Consider the following 16,476-nt stretch of genomic DNA (forward strand, 5'->3'; position numbering starts at 1 on the left):
TCTCTATAAATATTAGTTGTGGACTCAAGCAGAACAAGCCGTATCAGAGGCCGTGTTGGTGACATTCGACTTGTGAAAAGCGTTTAATACTGTCATTCACTTCAAACTGTTTGAGGACATTGAGCAGACTCCCAACCGGCCATTGGAATTCAGGAACAAAAACAGGTCGTTCCCCAAGGTGGTATGAATTCTTCGAAACTGTCTAGTCCCTATCTCTCCTGTATTCCACCCCCTCCAGAACGACATTGAGATCATTATGTACGCGGATAATTGTACGATCTTGACGTCAGGTATCTTCCCTGATGTCATTTTTTCCTCGTGAGATTTTGCATCCGCCACTAAATCTACGGCTACTCTGTTCACTACATGAACGGCAGAGGTGAGCAGTAAGTTAAATGTCATGGTGGATGGTAGCGGAATTCCGATCACTAACTACCCCAAGATTCTAGTGGTCACATTTGACAGCATGTTCACGTCGTCCGCACATGCTACCGCTATCTGTGACAAGTTCAGATGTAGAAACAAGGTCCTCAAGTCCCTAGCCGGCAGCACTTGGAGTGCAGACGAAGAAACCTTGTTGACCACATATAAAGCTATAGGTCGCTCTGTGGTAAGCTGTGCGGCTTCAGTTTGGTCCGCGAATATAAGTGTAACGCGATGAAAGTTTGATTTAAATTTGTCAGAATGCCTCCCAGAGAACTGCAGCAGGGTGCCTCATATATTCACTGGGCTGGGCCATATACATAAGGTGTCAACGATTCTTCCAGTACAGCAACACAATGGCATGATCTCGTTGCAGTATTTATTTGGGTGTTACTGAGAGCCATCCTATTCATCGTACAGTAGAAAAGAGTCCCCCACCCAAGCATGTCTGGAGAGATCTTCAAGATCTAGAAAGAGATGTCCAACATTACAAAAAAGAGCCACTGGATAAACAAGCTTATCAACCATGTTTGAATATTCACACAGATGCAGTCTTAGAAGCCATAAACAACTATCGTGTGAATGCCTTCCTCGGGGAACATCGCAGCTAAAGAGCACCACACGCCATGACAAACCAGAGTAGTTTTGGCTCAACTATGCTTGGGATGGTGCAACCATCTAAATTACTATAGAGCAAGGATTGATGACATCGTGCGAAACATCTGTCCAGCATGCGGCACAGGCCTGCACGACAACCATTGAAGCAACCACATTCCTAGAACTGGAGATAACAGGGTTTAAAATTCTAACTCCATATTAGCAAAAGCACCGAATATTTGCAGCTTTGCCTGCTAACATTTCTTCGAAATATGTTTAGCAACAATGAACAACGGCAACATGTAGCAACAAATTTCACAAAAATATTGATGCTGATGCTATTTGATATTGTCGCCATATTAAAATAGCATCGGGTACGCATACTCATATTTTGCAGCACACATGATCAACACATATCAGAAAAGAGAATAAGCAACAAAGTTTCAACGGCTTAGCCAGGTTTTCAGCAAACAATTGTTTTTGATATCAGGGTTACCAGTGTAATGCATTAAAAATCACGATATAACTAATTCCACTTTTCGTTCAAAGGACATGTGAATTTTTGGTGAAACCGTTCAATATATAATTTTTTTATTTTTAAACAATAATAATTATTATTCTTTAGGTTCTACCATATGATGTAGGCATTTTGACATTAAATGACACCTTTTTTCTTACAGCGTTGGCAACTCTAATCACAAAACCACCCTTGGTTGGCTAATTCGCTCTTACGAATATTCAGCCGACTGCTAAATATGTAGCGTGGTTGTCGATTATGCCTAACGAAAAAAAGATTAGGCGTAAAAAACGAATAAGTACGTGTTTAGACACACAAATTTCTGGGGAAAGTAAATTCAGTTTTTAGGCAATAGGGGGTAGGAAAGAGTATTGAGGAGCTTTTTCCTCTCCGCTCTCTCCCAAAAAAATCAATTTACTTTCCCGAGAAATTTGTGTGTCTAAACACAGACTAAGCAAAAATGTACAAAAATAAATATGAGTTCGGTTGCTTGTTTAGCCGTGTGTGTCAATATTGTGTAGCAGTTGAAGTGTACAGCTAATGCTAATGTTTTTAGATGCAGGCTTTTAAACCCTGGGAGATAAACCAAACTCAACTACGTTCGGGATGGTGCACCCGTCTAAATTCCTAAAGGACAAGGATTGACGTCAGAATGCGGTTATCCTGCCCTAAAACATTGTACCTTTTCAGCAGCCCTGCAAAATCCCCACAACGAACTCCCGTAGCTTTGTGGGTACAACCCATCGAGGCAGCCACATTCGTAGACCTGAAGATAGAGTTATAGCAAGATTAAGCAGTAAAACGAGGTTGTTTTCTTTAAACACTCGGTCAATGTTGCTCCGATCGAAATTATCTCTTGAAATATTCTCTGCTACTTCTATGCTTTTACAGTCGAAATCGCTTATAACATCATCGTTTATAGCGACATGTCGGTAATAACGACGAAATCCAAAGGTACCGAATTTCTGAGGCCCCTTATAGCCCACACAAAACAAATATCGCATAAAATGGCATATCGGTTACAGCAACCAACTCCGTGGGTCCGTTATAAGCAATTTCGACTGTACTTTAAAAAATGCCATATCTTTTCGACTTTTTAAATATGCAATGCTTTACAGAACGGAGAGGAATCAAGTGTAACAATACTTTCGATTCATTACATCCTTTATGCTCCATTTTAAAACATTTCGAATACTGCTTCGATTTTATATTTCAAGTTCTCTGGCTATTTAACGGCTAAATGTTACTTTCCATGTCCGTACATTAACATTACTGTTAATGCAATATTACTGTTAACGGTAACAGTTTTTCATTTTCACTTTTGTATTATTGGTGTTTTTGTTTCGTTATAATTCGCATCTTTTTTCCTCTGTTCCTATCATTTTCTGCATTTCCCAAATAAAATGACAGCTACATTTTGACGGAAAACAAATTGGGACCCACAAAATGGTCAAACAACGACAAAAGAGAAGATAAATAATAATGCGCAAAATTATTTTCTAACTTTATTTTTCAAATTTTAATTTTAAATAAATTCAAATTCATAAGAAAAGCTTGCAACAAAATATTAAATTATATGGAGCCTACAAGTAGACTTTATTTTTTACAATTTATTTTCATTCATTTTATACAATGGTAGTTTTCATTTTATGCCTTGTTCACAACCATAACCAATGACAAAATTGTTGTCTTTGAATGTTATGACATTTGCACTCTCTAACCTCCATTTGTTCTCTTTGACAATGTTCATGTTTCCACATTGCTCTCTTTCTCTCCTCGACTTTTGATAACAAATTGTATTTTTTAAAAGCGAGCCCCCAAAACCACCCTCAATTTTCCCGCCATACCACCTCGTTTTATTGTTGTTACTCCAGCCTAAGCGCCACCAAGAAATATCTTGCCATCTGTTTTGATACACTACTACTATTATTGCTGTTGGTGTTGCTGTCGCTGTCAAGAGGATTCTTGTTGTCATCATTTTCTACTTCATCGTAACATTTTTACGATTGTTGCTGTTGTTGTTGCTGCTGTAGTACATTGTACTACACCACTTATTTTCATGTTATGCTTTGTTGTTGTTATTTGTTGGACTCCCCTTTTTGCACGGACTTCCAACTCTATACGTATCAACACTTTGTGGATGCGTACGAAAGAGTGTGTGTGTGTGCAATGCTACGATGATTATGGCAAATGTCAAAGTAGAAGAGCCAGGCAAAGTAAGCCATTCGACCGACTAGTTAGTTCTCGTCAACAGAGTTTTCTGTGGAATTTCGGTTAATAAAGTTGTTAGTGGTGCTGCAAGTTTTTTTCCTGCTCAACTTTTTTTCCTTCTTTGTCAGTAAACGGAAAATAGTATTTGCAAATTTTAAAAAAAGAAAAAAAAAACAACGAAAAACTTCAATTATTAATTTATGAATTTTTGTTAAATCTCATCATGGAGGAGTAGTGCATTGTTTTTTTTTCGTCTAATGGAGCATTTGTATCCTGTGCCGAAAACAATTTCCGCTTTTTATGAATTTTCAGCAAGAAAATTCTTCTTAGCATAGAGAGAAAAGCCATAAAATGTTGTTGTCTGTGGCCGTGTTCTACGGGGTGGTGATGTCTGTGTGTTTTGTAATATCGCAGTGAAAAGTGAAAGTTGTGACGCATTAATGAAAAGTGAAAATATCTGCCAAAAAATTTAAGAAGTTTTCCATGGAAACTTAATGGAATTAAATCAAATGAGACCAAAACTAACAACAATAACAACAATAAATCCATCCAAAACCTAATTTTTTATATGAATTTCAATTAAAAAAAAAAAAAAAAATAATAATACAAGAACAACAAAAACGAACGAATGTTCCTTATGCACATTAAAAACTAAATACATATATATATGTATATAGGACAAGTATATATTAATGCGTACATACAACCATACATACATATGTATATCCATATAAGTGTATAGCAGGAATCAAGAATCATTTCTTTAAGTCTATATGATGAACTTTTTTATGGATGTCCCAAAAGACAATTCTGCCAGCTTTGTGACACCTTAAGTCAAATGTTGATATTGTATTTTCTCTTCAAATCTAATATGTATGTTGCAATGTCATATCGGTAAGTGTTGTGATATACATATATACAAAATTAGTGATTTTTACTAAATTACTACACTTTTAGTCTCATAGATTAGTTATAGCCTACTTTTAGGCGCCTCAAAAAATAAAAGAATTTTTACTGCTATGAAAAAAGCGTACTAAAGTAAGCCTTATGGAATCAGGCTTTTCAAAAATATAGTTGTTAATGAACCATTCCAACGGTATTCTTTAAGAAGAGCTTCAAAAGAGAGTTCTCTTAATTATTTGCATTTTGGGAACAACGCTACTTAAAAAAATATTAAAATAAAAATATTTTGAAACTTTTTTGAACAACGCTGTTTCGAATATCTAACTTGAAATTGCAAGCATTATTTTCACCAATATTTAGTTGTTGTTCTTGTAACAGTATTTGATATGTATTTTCGTTCTTCTGCTTAATCTGGCTCTGGGTCTATCCAGTTCTAGGAATGTGGCTGCTTCCATGGGATGTAACCACAGATCTACTGGAGTTATTTGAGTATGTTTGGCAGGGCAGTTGAATAGGTTAAGTGTGTCGTGAAGTGAAGTGGGCCCGCCATGTCGCATGCTAGGCAGATGTTTTGTACGGTGTCATCGATCCTTGCCCTATAGGCATTCAGAAGGCTGCAGTAGATCGAGCGTAGTTGAGCAAAAATACTCTGGTTTGTCTTGGCAGCTGACTCTCCTCAACTGCGATAGATGGGGGATTTCCTACGAAGACCGCATTCACACGATAGTTGTTTAATGCATTTGCGACTGCATGTGTGTGAAAGTTATTCTTATCTGCTTAAAAGACTTGTTGATCTAGGGGTTCTCTCTTGTAACGTTGGACCTCTATTTCTAGATCATGAAGATTCCTCCTGACACACATGGGTTAATGCGGGGGTCCTATACACCATATTCCCGCAGGAAGAGATCTAATGCAACGTACTTCTGTTCTCTTCGCCCGGTCTGTCGCTCCCGGGGTACTCGACAAACTGTCGATTGAAATAACTTGCGCACCTCTTTGCCAAACGTGACTGAGGTCCTATCTTATTTCTTTCCCGGCTTCGAGAGTGACTTAACCGTTGCCCACAATCCACTTATTCCGGCTCCAATGATGCAGTCCTTCAGATTATTTAACCACTTATTCCGCTTATGCTCACCGACTAACCTGTTTACTTTCAGTGTCAGCTCCTTGTCTCTGGGGTCACTGGGGTTGGTACGACGAACTTTACCATGCTCATTTGCTAATACCGTTGCCTTTGCTAGGAAATTTGGTCTCACCTCGGGTATTGGAGCAGCTGGTATATGGCGAGCGGCTGCAGCAGTGATGATTCCCTGAACATAAGAAGGGTTGGGCATATCTCTGAAGTGGTAATTAGTGAAGTCTCTAAAACTAGGCCAATTAGCTTTCCCATGTTTGATGAAAGTGTGACGTTCAGAGGCGATGAAATCAGTTGATCTGCTGATGGTCGGCGAACTGTGACGCTTTCCGCTAATTCTGGTACTGGCGTCCTCATTTACCGTGAAAACGTAGAGCTATCAATCTGATCATGGTGAGCATTATAGTCCCCCAAGACCAGACGCTGGCTAATGATATGCCTACAGGTTATAGGCCTGTCATTATCCAGCGTCTGGTCTTGGACTTTACAGCTATTTATTGACGGCAACTCCACCTCGGCAGTTACACACCTTACACATTAGAGCCAGGCTCAAGCTAGGTAGGTCTGTGTTGAACAGACTGGTGCAACAAGAAAGCTAATCCCCCATCTCCCCTTCCTGGGGCGATCTTCCCTCGGTACTTTGTAACCACCACAACGCTGTAAGATGTAGTTGTTATTGAGCTTGGTTTCCTGCACCCCGCGACCATGATATTCTTCCGACTCATGAAATTTTTTTCTTGATCTTATCTCGGAATCCAATGCACTTAAATTTCAAAAAGGATGCATTTTCAGGGCTTGTGCGTTTACCGGGTATTCTGATGATGACGACGACTCACTGGGGGCTGTGTTCACATAGCAACATAATAGTCCCGGTCGTAGTCCCTTGCATGGATGAGTCCAAAACAACCCCTGCGATGCACTCACTCCCGGCATCTATTGCATCTCACCGAAGTTTGTGTGTGGTGGATGCGGATGTGACAAATATATACATTGGTCCTGGGTTTTCCTCCGTCCCGGCAGGGACCAAAAACATGTGTACGATCAGGTGGTAGCCGTTGGCCGGAACACGGATAGGTTTGAGGAGAAGTCCGTTGTTGTTGTAGCAGCATAGAAACCTACGTAGAATCATAGGTTTATAGCTGGGGTGGCAGCCACTAGCCGAAACACAATGGTTTTCCAATTTAAATTCCAATTTATTTTCACACTTATTGGTTTCGGGTCAATTCGGTACGAAAGAACGCGATGCCGTGGGATTGAGAGAAAGTCTGTAGTCGATTTTGCCGAGCACTAAAGTTTTGACTAAATACTTTATTTTTGTTATATCTAAACAGCTTCTACCAACCCACCAAGCATTCTATAATATTTGCCCTGTAAAGAACTTGAGAAATTAATTGTTGATTCTTGCGACAGTTGTTTAAAAAATAACTCCCAAGATTTTCAGTTTAGTTACTTGAGGACGGGAATTTATGATTTCTTTAACACAATTTATTTTTTAATTTCTGCTATCTTCCAATGAAATCTAACAAAATTATTCAACTTCTATCTACAATTACTGAACATTTAGCTTCGCTTACCTAAAATATTTCATTTCAATAACAATGATTATAATTGTTTTTATATTGATAGGAAGTGCACTTTTGCAGCATGACATATACACACGTTGAATTTATGCACTATTGTTGTATATGTGTGTGGTGAGTGTTTGTGAAAATGTCAGTTTATTAATATGGCCAAAAACTCTGAAACACTTTGGTACGCACAAAGGTCAACTTTCAAACGCATTTTCATTTCAGGGAATCCATTCAAGGCAGCAAATGAATAGTTCACCAACACCATAACCACATATGCATCCATGACCACAGCATTTTCAATTACTACAAATAATGTGAATGTATATTTGCGTCAATTACACTGCACGGAAATGTTTAAAAGTTATGAAAAGATCTACAAAACTTTAAATGTCTTAAAATATGAACACTTAGGGGTACATTCAAGCATATTTAGATAGATTCTTTGATGTTTAGAACTCATGAACATGGTGATATAACATTTAAAAAACTTATTTGCATCTGTGGGACACATTGGTATACCACCAGAGCCCCATTCTTCTGACCAAAAATACCAATAATAGTTTAATCAATATTATGATGCTATTAATATGAATATCTAAAATTATCAATTTATTTTTTTCTCAGTGTATAAAGTTAGAGTCTGCTGCAGTGCTTTGCACTACAGAAAACTCTTTCACATTAATTCCCTAGAATTTTCAAATTCACAGAGTTTTGTCATCCTTTTACTATTGTTACTGATGTAACCTTTATACGCAATCCTTTTACATTTTCTAAAAGTTCTTTTTGATCGGAATTAAATTTCTTTTTTTCCACCCTTTTTTATTTTTAGGCTGATGCCAGTTTGGGTATGCATGAACGTGAATATGTCCAAGAATCACTGAGCTATGTTCTGCGCATACAGGAAGTCCAGGAACGTATCAAATTTGAATTTGTCGAAATTCTGTTGGCTTTCATTTCCAGCTGGTTAGTCTTCTATCATACGGCACATGAATCGGCAGAAGATAATAAAGATTATTTGCAAGATTTAAGGCATAAAGTGCAAAAGGTAAGTTGTCTATTAAATTATATTTATGTAACTTTTTAAATAATGTTTTAATTATTATTTCTTTTAGACTCGGGAAAATTTTGAAGGAACGCGAGAAAAAGTGACGGAACTGAAATTGAAATACATGGAGAAGAGAACGGTAAGTATTTGGAAATTAAGAGGCAATTTTGCAGACATTATTAAAGAAGAAAGTTGTTGTTGAGGAATGTTAGCAACAGAAAAAAAATTCTAAAGACTTACATTCGCAAATTTAAAGAGCTCATTGAATTCGGCTCTGAAACGAGCGTTTGTGAATCATGGAAAATCAATTACAAATGAATCAAAGGCTACACTAATCACAGATACGGTGATATAAGTAATTCTTCAGATGTTTGGGCAATTGTGAATGTTTTCAGCTTAGAGTCCTTAACAATGTTGGTATTCACTCCGTTAAGACTTCTTTCTGATCAAATGCCAAATACAAAACCACATTACCGTGCATTGACAGCGGGATTTGAAAATGAATACGATAAGCTTCACTGCAAATGTAATCTTCTATCCACTGTGCAACGAGTTGCGTCAGTTCTCATTACTGTAACAGCAAAAAGCACAATTCAGGTTGTACTGAATGCTATACTGAATATCCAACCCCTGGATATTATAGCACAGAATCAAGCATAAAGATGCGCCGGGAGGCTTAAGGGGTTATGGCCACTTACAAAATTTAAAAAAATGAAAATTTTTATTGGCTATTAGCGTTAAGGCCTGGGTACATAAGCCGCTCGGCTTTCTTACTTAATTCATTTCTGGCAAAGGAATAAAGAAATGTCAGAACCACATTTCAATTAGGTCGAACTTTGTCTTTAGTCTTTTACCAGAAATGAATTAAGCAAGAAAGCCGAGCGGCTTATGTACCCAGGCCTTAAGAAAGAGAAAATTCATTGTGATTTGTATGTAACATCGAAGTTTTAAAGCTCGAAAACGGATAATCCTATCTTCTTATGTTTTTGTGGGATTATTATACATACATATAAAAAGCCTGTACTTAAGCGAGAGACATTAAAAAAATTGACGGATTTATGGCGAAAAAATTATCAATTGTTTTAGTTAAAATCGAAATTTTGACTTTGACAGTTCACACATTTTTTTTTCAAAATTGATATGTATTTTTTAATTCCCTTTCGCTTAAGTACAAGATTATTAGGTTCTTAATGATCCCACAAATGCATATGCTGATCGGTTTATTCGTTTCAAGCTACAGTGGGCACCGCATTCAAAAATGCCATTTCGAGAAAACCGCGTTTAAAACTTCGATGTTACATACAAACTATAATTGTTCCGCACACATCCCAGTTGGGACAAGGGAGACTTCTCTCATATCAATGAGTGCACCCCGATTCATATTAGCTCATATTATTGCCGAGTCCGAACGGCGTGTCCTAAGACAACACTTGTAGAGAAGTTTTACATGGCTGAAATACTAAGGAAATATGTCGCCAACATCACTGAGGGGTATTGTGCCACCGTTGAAAATTTGATGTTGCCTGGCCTAGGAATCGAACCCACGACCTTTAGCGTGCAAGGCGGGTGTGCATACCATTACATCACGGTGGCAAACTGCTTTAGTAAAAACAGTGTTTCGTAGGCGGCAATTTGTCAAAACACTGTGCAATATTTTTCAACAAAAAAAAATCCAAAAGTAGCTCAACAAAATCTTTAAAAAAATTTGGTAGATTTCTCGTAAAAAATTCATGAAAAATGTCGTTTTTCGAGGAGGGATCAATCTGTGGCGATGTTCACGTCGTTAAGATGCTAGCGTTCTGCAGCTTATAGGTAGCCAGATTGGGCTAAGTGAATCTGACTACATTTAAATCTTATTATATTTCGCCAATCCTGGACCTTGGTAATCCCTGATAGGAGTGAGTGGAAACAGGGCAGACCACTTCCCGATAGAAGAAGGCAGATGATCGGGGGTGTATTATGAAGAACTGATGCTTGACAAAGTCCTCCACAAGAAGCTCGAACAAACTTAACGACAACCGCAGTGTTTTCGGTCAGAATTGGCAACCCTGTCGTGTAAAGTTGTAAATTTGTGCGCTCTCTGTTCGAGTTACTAAAAACATATTTTTTCTCAGTTAAATCAACGTTAAATAGTTATTAATCCCTCCTAATTTGAAGATAAGTATACCAAGTTCAAGTGTACTTGTTTGTTAAGTGAATATCTGTAAATTGTTTGTTTTAAAAATTTTGTTTTCCAATTAGAAAGTTGTCTTCTTCTTATTATTTCTCGTAATTATACCCTACACCACTTTGTGGGGAGGGTATTATAAGTTGGTTTTGGCCAAAAAGTTTGTAACGCATCGAAATAATTGTCGTAGACCCATACTTGTATATACCAAAATGAATGTCTCGACGAGCTGAGTCGATCTGGCTATGTGTGTCCGTCCGTCAGTCCGTCCGTCCGTCCGTCCGTCTGTCCGTCTGTCCGTCTGTCCATCTAAACCTTGTAATCACGCTACAGGTCGCAATTTTGATTGGATCGTCACGAAATTTTGGATGTTGATGGGGGTCCCGGAGGGGAAGAAGCCTATTGATTTTGGTGATGGTCGGATAATATTTAGGGGTCGGAAAGGGCAAAAAAACTTAGGCGGATAAAAAGACAACGTTTTTTTCCAAACCGAATATCTCAGCTTCTATATGGGGTATACCAAAAGCAAAACCTGACTATGAAAGCAAAAAATATCACCTTTCGAATGATGTAAAGTAGGTGCTCGTAGGTGATCAAACAATGAAGATATCACAATAGTAGCAAATAAAACCCCAATTTTAATTTTTGCGATTTTAAATATATTGACGAATATCACAGCTTTGGTTGAAAATTTTCAAAAAGCAAAGCCTATGAAAGCAAAGACTATGAAAGTAGAAGATCCCGTCTTTACAATGATGCAAACTAGGTCGGCGTATGTAACCAAATAACGGAGATATCGCAATAGTCGGTAATACATCCCATTTTTCTATTTTTTTGGAAATCACGCTACAGGTCGCAATTTTGATCGGATCGTCACGAAAATTTGAGGGTTAATGGGGGTCTCACAGATGAAGATACCTATTGATTTTGGTGATGGTCGGATAATATTTAGGGGTCGGAATGGGCAAACACTTATTTGGAGAAAGGTCAACGTTTTAATTCAAAGCCAATATCTCTGTTTCTTTAAGAGATATATCCAAAGCAAAACCTGGCCAGGAAAGTAGAAAATATCACCTTTACAACGATGTAAAGTAGGTTGTAGTAGGTGGTCAAATAGCAGAGATATGGCAATAGTCGATAATGCATCCCATTTTCCGATTTTTTTGTAATCACGCTACAGGTCGCTATTTTGATCGGATCGTCACGAAATTTTGGGAGTTAATGGGGGTCCCAAAGGGAAAGAAGCCTATTGATTTTGATGATGGTCGGATAATATTCAGGGGTCGGAATGGGCAAACACTTATTTGGAGAAAGGTCAACGTTTTATTTCAAAGCCAATATCTCTGTTTCTTTAAGAGGTGTATCAAAAGCAAAACCAAGGAAAGTAGAAAATATCACCTTTCCAGCGATGTAAATTAGGTTGTCGTAGGTGGTCAAATAGCAGAGATATGGCAATAGTCGATAATGCATCCAATTTTCCGATTATTTTGTAATCACGCCACAGGTTGCAATTTTGATCGGATCGTCAGGAAATTTTAGAGGTTAATGGGGGTCCCACAGAGGAAGAAGCCTACTGATTTTAATGATGGTCGGATAATATTTAGGAGTCGGAATAGGCAAAAACTCATCTGGAGACAAATTCCAAGTTTTATTCTTCGTGAATATATTGACTTTTAGTAGGGGTATTCCAACGGCAAAACCTGTCAATGGAAGAAGAAAATATTACCTTTACATTGGCGTAAAGCAGGTTGGCGAAGCACGGTGGTAGAAAGCACTGATCTAGCGGCGCGAAATTAATAACTTACAAACGTATTGAGATACGTCACTGAAATTTGGCACAAACTCAGCTTGTACCTGTGGGTAATAATGGGCCAAATATGAACAATATCGGCTAATATTTTGGTATAGCCCCCATATAACGGTACCTTAAGATTTTCGGTATTTTGAGGATTTAAGCCATAATTTCGTAGCAAATTACCTGTAATTTGGTACTTAGGGTTCCTAGTGATCAAAAAATAATTTCACCAAAAATTATGGACAAAGGTGCACGTTTGGATATAGCCCCCATGCAACCGTACCTCCCAGTTTAAGGTATTTTGAATATCATGACCACATTTTTAAACCAACTTGGCTGTAATTTTGCATTCCGTGTTCTCACTGCGTATAAAATCTTCTTACAAAACATTTTCAACACGGATTTATGTTTCGATGTAGCCCCTTTTATGGTACCCCCGATTCGTTGAATTTTTACTTGTTATCCCATATTTAATAACATATTTAGCTATAATATGGTATTATGGTGTCTCCGGGTGTAGAAATCCTCCTTGCAAACATTTCTCAAGATAGGTCCATATTTTGATATAGCTCCCATATAAATGCACAGCTAAATTTGTATGAATTTCATGCAAAATCCCTTTTTTTTAAAGTGCAGTCATCAAAAGATTTGCAAATATTTGCAGCCCAAATGTGGTTATTCCGTATCCAAAGAGTCCCATTTCTTTCCCCAAAAAATAATCGAACCTAAGTTCGGCTAAGTTTACAAGATGCACTCTATGGAACAAGCGCGTACAACCCATAAAAACACAAAAAATTGAATTTTTTGAAAATTTATTGCTATATAACTAAGTACCTCCAGACCCCAAACTAATTTTTATAATTTAAATCTCACCCTCTGCTATTAATTGAATATAAATCTTGTCCAGTTTCATTACGAATGCATTTAACATTTAAACAAATATGAAGTTAATTTTTTTGCAACATTTTTTTAAAATCTGATGCAACAAAAACTCTTGCATTTGATAGTGAATAACTGAGTGAATATTTACAACAACAAAAATTAAGAAACAAAATCTTTGTCTGCGAAGTGTCTGTAATCGATACAATGGAAAATATTTCGCAATTTTATAGTTAGATTTTTTGACTTTTGCGCCGCTAGATCAGTGGTTTCGACCAGTGTGCGAAGGTGGTCAAACAAGGGAGATACCACAATAGTCGGTAATGCATCCAATTCTTCCATTTTTTGCAATCAAGCTACAGGTCGTAATTTTGATCGGATGGTCACGAAAAGTTGGTTGCTTACGGGGGTACCAGAGAGAAAGAGGCATATTATTTTTGGTGGTAGTCGGATTATATTCCCTAAAAGAAATGTTTACCAGTGAAAACCTTATGCACAGGGGTAGTGGTGTAGGGTATCACATGGTCGGCCCCGTCCCGACTATAGCCTTTGCTCACTTGTTTGAATTGATATCTTGTATTTTCTTTTGTCTTATATTCTGTTTTTATACCCTACACCACTATGTGGGGAGGGTATTATAAGTTGGTTTTGGCCAAAAAGTTTGTAACGCATCGAAATAATGGTCGTAGACCCATACTTATATATACCAAAATGAATGTCTCGACGAGCTGAGTCGATCTGGCTATGTGTGTCCGTCCGTCAGTCCGTCCGTCCGTCCGTCTGTCCATCTAAACCTTGTAATCACGCTACAGGTCGCAATTTTGGTCGGATCGTCACCAAATTTTGGGTGTTGATGAGGGTCCCGGAGGGGAAGAAGCCTATTGATTTTGGTGATGGTCGGATAATATTCAGGGGTCGGAATGGGCAAAAAACTTATTTAGGGAAAAAGTCAACGTTTTATTTCAAAGCGAATATCTCCAAATCTATAAGGGATATATCAAAGGCAAAACTTGCCAGTGAAAGCAGAAAATATCACCTTTACGATGTATAGTAGATTGTCATAGGTGGTCAAACAACGAAGATATCGCAATAGTCGCTAATAGAACCCAACTTTTCATTTATTCGATTTTAATTCTAATGACGAATAACACGGCTTTTGTTGGGGACTTTCCAAAAACAAAGTCTGGCTATGAAAGTAGAAAATACTGTCTTTACAATGATTCAAAATAGGTTAGCGTAGGTAGCCAAATAACGGTGATATCACAATTTTCGGTAATACATCCCATTTTTCCACTTTTAAAGAAATCACGCTACAGGTCGTAATTTTGATCGGATCGTCACCAAATTTTGGGTGTTGATGGGGGTCCCAGAGGGGAAGAAGCCTATTTATTTTAGTGATGGTCGGATAATATTTAGGGTTCGTAATGGGCAAAAAACTTATTTGGAGAAAAAGTCAACGTTTTATTTCAGATCGAATATCTCCGCTTCTATTAGGGCTATATCAAAAGCAAAACCTGCTAATGAAAGTAGAAAATATCGCTTTTGCAACGATGTACAGTAGGTTTTCGTAGGTGGTCAAATAACGAAGATATCGCAATAGCTGCTAATAGAACACAACTTTTCATTTTTGCGATTTTAATTATAATGACGAATATGACAGCTTTGGTTGAAGACCTTCCAAAAACAAAGTCTGACGATGAAAGTAGAAAACCCCATCTTTACAATGATGCAAATTAGGTTGGCGTAGGTGGCCCAATAACGGAGGTATCGCAATAGTCGTTAATACATCCCTTTTTTCCATTTTGTTGTAATCACGCTACAGGTCGCAATTTTGATCGGATCGTCACGAAACTTTGGGGGTTAATGGGAGTCCTACAGAGGAAGAATCCTATTGATTATGGTGATGGTCGGATAATATTCAGGGGTCGGAATGGGCAATAAACTTATTTGGAGAAAAAGTCAACGTTTTATTTCAAAGCGAATATCTCCGCTTCTATATAAGGGAATATCAATGTTAATGAAAGTAGAAAATATCACCTTTGCAACGATGTAACGCAGGTTGTCGTAGGTGGTCAAACAATGATGATATCGCAATAGCCGCTAATAAAACACAACATTTCATTTTTGCGATTTTAATAATAATGACGAATAGCACAGCATTGGTTGTGGACCTTCCAAAAGCAAAGTCCGACTATAGAAGTAGAAAATCCCATCTTTACAATGATGTAAAGCATGTTGGCGTATGTGGCAAAATAACGGAGATATCGCAATAGTCGGTAATACATCCTATTTTTTAATTTTTTGTAATCACGCTACGCGTCGTAATTTTGATTGGATCGTCACGAAATTTTGGGTGTTAATGGGGGTCCCACAGAGGAAAATACCTATTGATTTTAGTAATGGTCGGATATTATCCAGGGGTCGGAATGTGATAGTTGATGGTTGGCGTACATCCCACTTTTCCATTTTTTATTTGAGATATTCTGACGATGCACTTAAATGCGTTTCAATAAAATTGACCTGTATTATTGAAGATATTCAGAACAAAGGCGCTAAGCTATCCCAATTTTAATATTTTGAATTTTATCAGTCAAAAGCCTATGCACAGGGGAAGTGGTGTAGGGTATCACATAGTCGGCCCCCACCCGACTATAGCCTTGGCTCTTTGTTTTACTTATACAAAACAGAGTTGCCATCGACTAATTTTATTTGCTTCAATCATATATTGAATACTGGCATCGGATTTTCTACTAATCCAATTTTTTAATTAAATTAATTAGCTTGTTATATATAATACAACTTACTAAAATGTTTTGCTTTTATGACAATTGCATGAATCCAACTGATCCTGATAGAAGCATTGAGTGTTGGCTCTGTCTCAATCACTCGCATGCTACATGTGCTGGGATTGATGAAAAAACTGCTGACTCACTCAACCATGATTTTAACGGGCTTAGATGGTGTTGTGTAAAGTGTCGTAATATAGATTTTGAATTTTATAATTTTGCTAAAGATTTATCGACTGAAATAACTGAAATAAATAGGGAAATCTGGAACGCGTATTTACGGATGACCCGCTTTAATGGGATTTTTTTAAAAATATCCAAACTTAGATGATTTTTCTTCATCACCAGCCACATCTGCACCGAAACGTAAAAGGTCAAAAAAGAAAACTTCAAATAAAGCGAAGCTTCCTAATACACCTAGCGTTTCAGGTGACGCTGTTTTATCCC

The 16,476-nt window shown here is 37.6% G+C and overlaps 1 protein-coding gene across 5 annotated transcripts in view; it reads left to right on the forward strand.

Annotated features, from left to right (window-relative positions):
- The window catches only part of Graf (GTPase regulator associated with FAK), a 270,197-nt gene that overhangs the window by 236,288 nt on the left and 17,433 nt on the right, over nucleotides 1-16,476 (forward strand). For all 5 annotated transcript variants that reach the window (XM_073972315.1, XM_073972319.1, XM_073972316.1 and 2 more), the window contains exons 5-6: nucleotides 8,187-8,402; nucleotides 8,470-8,541. In XM_073972315.1, the coding sequence (XP_073828416.1) occupies nucleotides 8,187-8,402; nucleotides 8,470-8,541 (288 nt within the window). The remainder of the gene's footprint in view (nucleotides 1-8,186; nucleotides 8,403-8,469; nucleotides 8,542-16,476) is intronic.

This window comes from Musca autumnalis, unplaced genomic scaffold, assembly GCF_047663935.1.
Source record: "Musca autumnalis isolate F117 unplaced genomic scaffold, ASM4766393v1 scaffold_3, whole genome shotgun sequence".
Lineage (NCBI taxonomy): Eukaryota > Metazoa > Arthropoda > Insecta > Diptera > Muscidae > Musca > Musca autumnalis.